At 37.9% G+C, this 9612-nt stretch overlaps 1 protein-coding gene across 1 annotated transcript in view; it reads right to left on the bottom strand.

Moving 5' to 3' along the window:
• The window catches only part of STK38L (serine/threonine kinase 38 like), an 88584-nt gene that overhangs the window by 16900 nt on the left and 62072 nt on the right, over positions 1–9612 (bottom strand). The window contains exons 5-10 of the mRNA XM_034646010.1: positions 5918–6041; positions 4230–4384; positions 3761–3863; positions 3511–3572; positions 647–764; positions 113–236 (exon numbers count right to left, since the gene is read on the bottom strand). Of these exons, the coding sequence (XP_034501901.1) occupies positions 113–236; positions 647–764; positions 3511–3572; positions 3761–3863; positions 4230–4384; positions 5918–6041 (686 nt within the window). The remainder of the gene's footprint in view (positions 1–112; positions 237–646; positions 765–3510; positions 3573–3760; positions 3864–4229; positions 4385–5917; positions 6042–9612) is intronic.

Raw genomic sequence — 9612 nt, 5'->3', positions numbered from 1 at the left:
AACCAGGGGTGGTCCTTCTCCTCCCACAAGAGTAAAATGGGCAATTCGATCTTTTTAGGTAGCTGTGAAGTTTTAAAATACCATAAACTCCTCTAAGGATTTCACCACTAACCTAAGAATTAAGTCCTTGGCTTTCTCAGATATAGGTACCTCTGGAGGAAATACCAAAGTTTCTTTCCAGTTCATCACTTTTCTATATGTTTCTTGAGGAGTTTCAGAGCAGAAAGGTGGATATCCTGCATATGAGAGAAAACGCAAGTTTGATCAACTTTAATAATCAAATATGCTGTACCTACTGTATATGTGCCACAAGAAACGAAATAGCCCAAAGGGCTCTATTCAACAACGAAAGATGTCACCATTCATCAATTTATAATAAAAGTGCTAATAAAGGCAATAAAATAAAGGATTCAAAGCATTGCACCCTTTATCCGAAACCCCATGCAGCTACAATTTTGACACATGGGAGTTCTGGTTAAATACCCTCTTTCTGAATCCCTACAGAGCTCGCTGGTATTTATCATTGTTGACACTGGGGGATGTCAAAGAGTTCAGTCATTTTAGCCCATGATATCTGTAACATGTTCCATCAGTGGCATTCACAGAAATTTATATAGTAGGTACATAAACAAATGATAAAACATACCTATTAGCATTTCATACATAATCACTCCCAAAGACCACCAGTCACACAATTTGTTGTAACCGGTCTGCATGAATACTTCTGGAGCAATGTAATCTGGTGTCCCAACTGTGGAATATGCCTGCAAAGGAAGAGCTTATCAAACCAGCATTCTTAAATATTTCTTGAAAGATCTGAGTATGGCTCACTACTGGGAAAAGCAATATATACAGCAGTTAATTTTTCATTTAATACTTGTTTTGCGTGTTTATCATGTAGAAAGCTTAGTGATAGGTACCGAGTCAAATATGTTATTTAAGACATGATTTCTGACCACCCCCCCCAGAAGCTCAACTAAATTATTTATATATTCGGCCCTAAATCCTGTGAAAATTAACAAAAGGACAGCTCACTAAAGTGGACTCAGGATGCTAGGAAAGGGAGCTATACTACTGTACTACTCGCTGTCAATTACAGAAGGGACTGTCAATTACAGACCCCTTCAGAGGAATCATCAACAGGAGAAGAATCACCAGTTATGGGCCCCAACAGGGAAAGATGTACACTGCATCTCCTATAAGAAATCAACTACGCTTGCAACTCAGCCAAAGGGAGACCTTCACCAGCCTGAACTCTTGCTTTTCTCCAATGGACTTTCGTTCAAAACAGCCCCTTCCAAATCCTCCTTCTTCTCTTAAAATACTATTTCACTTCTTTGTTTGTTAGAGTTGCTAGTGGTTTTGTCATAGCTTGCCTGTCCCAAATTGCAATTCTCTGGTATTCCCAAATAAACCTTTTCTTTTTTTCTTTTTTGCAAAATAACTGTTTTATTTTTAAGGTTAACAATCCATTTCAAAAAGAAAAAAGAGGTTGAACCCAGTGGGCCTGAGTTCCCCACTCGCTACTAATGCGTTCTCAGGCAACTGATTCAAGCCGTCTGAGCTTCTGCTTACAGGAAACCGCAGTAATAATACAGCCCTAACACAGTTGTTATGAGGATGAAACAAGAAAAGGAATGTGCCTTGTAAATTACAACCTACTATATATATATATATATATATATATAAACATCGGGTATTTTCATTATAAACCTAATTCCAGGGCACTGTTTATCCATTAGAAAGCAATAGAGTTTTTCATTCTTAATTCATATAAAATCTTACAAAAATGATTTAAGGTAGTAGTTGTCAATGAAGGGCAGTAATTGAAACTGTGTGCCAGCAGGTGTCATCATTTCAAGGACCTGAGGGGGTTGCTGACTGGTGTTTAGTTGGGGTGGGGGATACAGGATCTAAAGGATTTCCTACCCAAAATACTAAGAGTATTCTCTACTTCTCCCTTGGTCCATAAACATTGATAGAAGTCATGATAATGGCCACAAGAATAGTAAAAAACGACAGGAGTGATCACCTGTGAATACTCAGTAAGTCGGATTCCCACCATATTTTTTTTTTGTAGGGCACTTTGACAAAGTGATTTTATGTCTGTTGTTACATCTTATGACAATAATAACTTTTAAATGGGTCTGTCTTTTGAATGCCTACCTTTTTATTTGACTTTCTAGTGGTTTATTTCTATCCTGTTTTACAAAAGTGCTTGTCTGCAACAGATTGGAACCTCTAAAAACCAGTCCTTCCTTAGATCACTTGAGCAGTGCTCCTCTGAACGCAGAGGGAAGAGGGCTGTTCGACCTAAGAGTCTTGCTATCACAGGCCTCCCCCAACGTAGGGACTCAGGGTCTCCCATTCTCAAGCAGAACAAGGTTCCTTTCACCCAGCCCATCCCTCCCCACCCTGAACCTCTTAGCTCAGGGACCTACCATATTTTTAAGCAGTATTCATTTTTCCCCTTAAAAGTAGGAAATACTGCAATTCTTCTCTCAGTGGTATAATCTGATCTGAAAGTAGCACATTTAAAAGTAGAAGGAAGTTTTCGTCATTAATTCATAGCTCCATCGTTTTAAAACTCTTTTTTTTTTTAACTTTTAAAAACACTGAAATGTTTTACAAGCACAGGAAGCTTGCAGTTAATTACCTGGGCCATTGACAGAATGAGTTCGACCATGCAAAGGTCACATTATTTGGTTAGAGAGGGTATCGGACTATTATCTTTCAGTCTATTTACCTCATCCAATACTCAGAGGGAAGGCTGAATTAGTTTCCCTTTCATCACTCAGTTGAATTTAACAAATATTTGTAGAGTGTCTGTATGTGCCGGGCTATACAAGAGATCAGGAAAACCAAGCCAAAAGGCACATTCCTAACCCTGAGAATGTTCATGGACCTAGTTAACAGGATAAAGGGAAGAGAAAAAGGGGCAAACAATTCTTATATTCACTAAGTAATAAAGGAGAAATAGTGTGGGGTAAAAGTAGTTCACTCCACTCCCACTAAAAGAGTAATTAAGTTTATCTGTGGTAAAGTCCGCTTTCTAATTTTATTTTATCTGTTTTATCTGCTAACATGCCAAACTTCCTATTTACTTTGTCTATAAAGAAGTTCTTAGAAACACACAACCACCTTACTTATGCTGATTGGCATTTGCTGTTTCAGAACAAGAATGAAAATGGAACACACAGGGCATTCACTACAATCACACTCATCTCAGTGAGTTTTATATTAAGTGCTAATTACTAGTACACAGATTACTTAATTATAGGTATGAGCCATAAAATTCTCTAAAGTTAAATCATAAAGTAAAAATTAGCATTCACTTGTCAGGCAAGGAAATGTTACAGAGAAACTAAGAGAACTATGTGATCCCAGAAGCAGCTCTATCATTGCTACACAGTAAGTACTAATGATTGTGAAGACAGGCAATGATCAAGCAAAACCCCGGTGAAATTTTATGAACCAGGGCAAACTTTCTTAAAGACATGGCTAACTTACCAGCTGTCTCCTGTTCTTCTTCCATGTTTCTGCTTTCCTCTTTGAGTTCATGTTCTGAAATGCTAATTTCAAAGAGAAAACTGTAATCGTGAGGGGAAAAAACTCCACCAAAAAACAAATTCACAAACAGGCATGTGAAATACATTGGTTTAAGAAGTGAGGTGAAGAGGAGAACTTTGAGTGCTCAACAATACTGAATTAAACCAGCTACACTATGTTACCCGGGGTCGGGGGGGGGGATCAAACTTACAGAAGTCACTGGGCGGGTTGTGTGTAAGGTTTCTGTAGAATTCAGTCCTATGAGCTTTCTTTAATCCCGTGCATAAACCAAAATCAGATAATTTTACATGACCCTAAAAAAAAATCCAGTAAAATCAAGAGATTGTATTAACTTTGAAACAAAAGCCTTATTATATATTCTTCTTTTTATATGCAATCATTATAATAAGCGTTAGCATTATAAGAATTCCTATAGGTGATATGTAAAATTATAAATATTTGATGATGACGATTTTTAAAAGTAGAAAATGGAAGAAGATAAAGACAGCCACCCTCCCTTCATGCCATTTCACTCCTGAGTCTTCTGCCATCGCTTCATTCTATGACATCGCGTAGTTGAGCAATAATATAAATGGTAGTTGCCCATTCAATCACAAAGTCAGCTCTATTACTCCATAAAATAATCAGCAACCCAATAATACATCAGTTTGCTCACATACCTTGGCGTCCAATAAAAGGTTGTCTGGTTTAATATCCCGATGGATGAAACCCAACTGGTGGATTGCATCTATTGCTAGAACAGTCTCTGAAATGTAGAACTGTGTCTCCTCTTCTGTCAAAGTATCTTTCTTCATTAGCAATGTCATCATGTCACCTACAGAAGGGAAAATAAGTATCATGCATTAGAAACGCCTCAAGCTTCCTCTGTATCTGTGCAACCTATGCCTGATTTTTGCATTGTACGACCCACTCAGTATGCCTCCAACCGTCGCTAGGGCCAAGTAAAAAAAGCATCATTCCCTTAGCAAAAGTTTCATGACATTTAATGATTTTTAAGGTAGAAAGCAGGTGAATCAAATCAGAGCAGAGATGATAATGAAGTAATATGCGCCGCTCAACATCCAGAATAAGTTGCTGAGGAAACTATGCTGAACTGAGAAATGAATCCGAGGAAGCACACCTGGAAATGAGATATATTCTTTCAAATTCAAGTTTCAGAAATGTTCAGGGCTCTTCAGTCCATCAAAATTAGAACATTATCCCACTAAAAGACAGTCTTTTATTTTCAAGGAATTTTTTTCTTTAAAAAGGGGCAAAGGATAAACAATAGTGAACTTACAACTCAGAAATGACAACTGTTAATATTTTTTATACCTCGGGTCTTTAAAAACAAACAAACAAACGTGTAGAAGTGTTCTTTGTCCTCCACCCCATTTTATTCCCCTTTCCCTTTTTGCTGAGTAACCACTATCGTGGATTTAGTTTGGTGGATATCCTTCTCGTTTATTTTTAAAATATGTTTTCATATACATATATCTTAACCTATGAAATTATGGTCGTTCATATTTTTGAAAAATTACGTAAATGGTATCAACTGTACATATAATTCCACAGCTTGCTTTACTCCTCTACCGTTTCTGAGATCTTATTGAAATGGATAGAGCTCCTGACTTTTAACTGCTGTAAAATATTTCAGCGCATAATTTTGCTACATTTTATTTATCCATTCTACTGAGGGACATTTATCTTGCTTGCAGTTTTTCACTATCACAACCATGCTTCAGTGATCTCTCAGGTCTCTCGTGCGTGTGCCCAGGAGAATCTTTAGGGAACACACTAGTTGTGAAATTCCTGGGTTGTAGGACACATGTACTCTCAACTTCACCGGTATCTATGAATTGCTCACCCTACGAGTTACAGATTAATTTAGATACAAGAGAGGCCAGTTCCTCCCACAGCCTCATCAGACTCTTCATGTTCTTATTAATCAGACACGTGTGAAATGGTAGCTCATTCTTGTTTTAATTTGCATTTCCCTGAATATGAGCAGAGTTGAACATTTTCCTATGTATTTATAAGCTAGCCAGAGTCTCTCTTCCATATATTGTCTATCATTTACCTATTGGGTTGTTTGTCTTTCTCTTTAGTGACTTACGGTTCTTAACTCCAGACCTGCAACAATCTAATTATACCCTGTAAACCCAGACTGGTAGTATTTAAAATGTCCCAAATTTATCATCCCTTCAAAATAATCTGATTTGTGGTAAAAATTAGCATTATTATGGGAGGAACTATTGGAAAAACCATTACTGCTAGGAAGAGAACAGGAACCCTAACCAATAGGATAATAATTACATATAAAGATGTGCTTGCGTCAGTCTGTCATTGCTATTATGTTTGTTTTTACCTCCAGGGAGAAATTCCATGATCAGATAAAGGTTCCTCTTATCTTGAAAACTGTAAAACATCTTCACCACCCAGGCACCATCTGCTTCTACCAAAATATCTCTTTCTGCTCGGATATGGGCCACCTAGATGAATGTATTTTGAAAAAATAATTGCAACACATTACACATTTTTCAAGTTTACCTCTTACGATATCCATCCAGTTCCTTAACAGTCATGAAGGAAGGGGGAGTTTTAGAAAAGATCTGAAATATATACGCATGTTCGTATCCTCATTATATACAGAGAACCTCAGGAAATAGTGTATTTTAGCGTTTATCTTTAGGCCTGGAAAGGTGGGATCTACAAGAACGTTGCAGAAAGCCAAGGCCTCTGAGGTAGAAAAATGATTAGCCCAAAAACTTTCCAACCAGAATCCTTATTTGCCAAGGATTCTGGCTTTGTTATATAAATTTCAGGCCCTGGCCTGAATTTTTTTTTTTTTTAGGTTTACTTATTTATTTGAGAGAGAGCGAGTGAGAGAGCGAGAGCGAGCAAGAGGAGGAACAGATAGGGAAGGAGAAGAAGGGGAAAGAATTTCAAGCAGATTCTGCATCAAGTGTGGGGGCTGATGCGGGGTCAGAACTCATGACCCTGAGATCATGACCCTGAGATCAAGACCTGAGCCAAAACCAAGAATCAAATACTTAACTGACTGAGCCACCCAGGCGCTCCTGGCCTGACTTCTGAAAGTTAAAAGTGGTAAGCAATGCCTTAACAGGTTGGTATGACCAAGTCGGGGTCCTTAGCAAACTGTGTTTAGCTGCTATTAGTCAAAAAAAGGGCCTTAATGTGATTTTTAAACATTTGAGTTTTTTTTAACAAGTAGAAACATTTATAATAACTCTGTATTATCTTGTCAATTATAATAACTTTATATTATTTTGTTAAATATAAAACCTCTATAATATCTATTAACATGATCTACAGCAAATTAGTGTAACTTTTGGGGGTTTTGCTGCTGACTTATCAGACACACAATTACTAGGGATACTTTTATATGAACACTTTATAGACTGGAAAATATTATAAACTGAGTAATTTGTCCGGTTGGTAAAATCAATTTTCAGATGTTTTGCATTAATATATTTATATATTTTTTCTTCAAAGATTAACAATAATATTTGATTTTATCCTTTTGCTGTTCTCATTGTGCATTATTATGAACTCTGGCCCAAAGCACATGAGAACCCAGATTTCCTAAGCCTTTTCGTGGTAATGAAATATGATCTGCTTAAAATGTCATATTTGGGATTACTGTAATTTATTACCTGGTACAATAAATGCTCTGAGATCAAAGCACAGGAAAAACAGTTGAAAACTAAGAACTTGGTTTTCTGGCATGAAAAAAGCCTTACAATCTCTCTGAATCTGTTTCATAAAGTTAACAATGGTATCAAAATTCCTACCTAGTGGCTTTTACAAAGCATTTTAAGATTAGTAAAGGAAAAACCTTAAACCTTTGATGCTGCATCTGCTGCTGTCAGGAAAAACTATGTCATCAACTTGGCTTGATTGTTTTTAAATATCTTGAAGTCAGATTACAGGGTGTTTTAAAAAGGGCCTATGTTTTCAAAGAATAGGAAGTTATCGCACATAGTAACCAGGTATCACAATATCAGGGAGATAAGTTGCTACTTTGTGGATTGGTTAGTATTAAAGTAAATGTAATAAAAACTTCACATAATGACATAATAGAATTGAGTGGGAAAAGGTTTTCTAAAATGAAATTCAATGGTAGCAAATGCAGATTCATGTATATAGGGGGGAGGAAACAATAACAAAATGCAAAACAGATTTGATGTTTGGGCTCCAGTGAGATTTTCCCTACATAGGAACAAACAGTGGTCAGAAGCTCTTCAACTTCTGGCAAAATATTCTAGATCAGTGCTGTCCATCAGAAATATAATGCAAGCCACAGATGTAATTTAAAATTCTCTAGCAGCCACATAGAAAGTAAAAAGAAACAGGTGAAATATTTTTAATTATATATAGTTTATGTAACTCTGTGTATCCAAAATGTTATCATTTCAGTACATAACCAATATAAAAATTATTGAGGTTTTTTTTTGTATGAAGTCTTCAAAATTTGGTACATATTTGCCATTTGCAGCATATCTCAGTTCAGACTAGCTACACTCAAGTGCCTGGTAGCCACATGTGGCTAGTAAACTGAAGACTACAGCTGGAGCTAACTGCTCCTTTTGTCCCTCCTCCCAAACCCTATCCAGGACTCATCCCATGTGGCTTAGCTGGATCCCATTGATCTCTTTGTCTCTGGGGCTCTACATCTTGCCCCAGACCTTTATTCTTACCATTATCTGTAAATACAATTCAATACCTCAACCTTCCTTGAGTTCCAAACCTCCTCCCTCTGGAATCAGTGTGTCTTCAAAAAAGTCCCGTACCGTCTCACCTCTGGATGGTTCCTTCACCTTGTTATCCTAACTGAAACCAGGCTGTCTGTTGCCAGTTCTGTCTTCCTGCACAGTGAGTTCTCAGGAATGACCTGCTCTCCTCTCATGCCTTTGGTGAGGGGGTAGGTTTCCTGCTCATTCCTGTGCTGCTTCTGAACCACTGTGACACTCTCCTCCGCAGCTCCTTCGAAGGGCACACTGTGAAACTCCATCAGCCATCATCTATCCTCACGGCTATCACTTTACAGAGCTCCTGGGCAATCCCGCTCACTCATTCATGACTTCAGCTCCTGGCTCACTGACTTCCTTTCCAGCTTTTCCATTCATGGATAGATTTCAACATCCATAAGGAAGAACCATCAAATGCCCTATCTACTGACTTCTTCCTCATCTGCATTGATCTCTTCCGCCACTGTACCTCGGCCACCCATGGGAATCGTCTTGTGTTTCTCATCACCAATAACTCTACCCCCTCTAAAATCTCCATTTTGAGGAACTCTATTTCCACCTTTTATCCTTCCAGATCTCTTATTCTTATACTCCAATCTCTCTTCCATGGATTCTACAACTTTTTCTCTATTACTCTCCTCACAACCTCATTTCTTTTTCTATCCAGCCTAGATTCCATCATTATGATCACTCTTTTTGCAAATACTCTGAACTCCCTTGTGCCCTTCCTCCATTGCATTTGCCTGGCAAAACACCAACCCTAATTAGACTCAAATTTCTGTCTATACTCTATATACCCCAGAGCAACTAAGTATTACTACAGAAAGGTAACCCAACTATGCCAACTGGTTTTCACTGTCCATTCAGGATTACAAATCTCCATGGGCATTCAACTATATTTCCCTAGCAAGTCTGCTTTCCCACCCTTTAGGTCAATAGTTGTGACTATTTCACAAATTCTCTCTCCTTACACCTTCAGCAAGCTATCTGTCCCTCCTCTAATCTGAGATGATGACCTCACTTATTTGCACTCAGGCAGGAACTTAGCACCTGACACTGCCAGATCAACCACCTTGCATTTGTTCCCATTTTCTCTGCCTCTCCTTCCTGTTTTAATGGACAGGTATGTGCCCACTCCTATCAAAGATCAACTCTTCTGTCTTCCAGTGTATTCCTATAGTTATCTGCCCCCTCTTCAATTTTTCTTTCTAATGGATTCTTCTAATCAGCATCAAAACATTTCCTGTCTTTAAAAGAAAAGAGAGGTTAAGATGGCGGAGGAGTAGGGGAC

Source organism: Ailuropoda melanoleuca, chromosome 16 (genome assembly GCF_002007445.2).
Source record: "Ailuropoda melanoleuca isolate Jingjing chromosome 16, ASM200744v2, whole genome shotgun sequence".
NCBI classification, from domain to species: Eukaryota; Metazoa; Chordata; class Mammalia; order Carnivora; family Ursidae; genus Ailuropoda; species Ailuropoda melanoleuca.
This window is presented reverse-complemented; position numbering and strand designations above follow the sequence as displayed.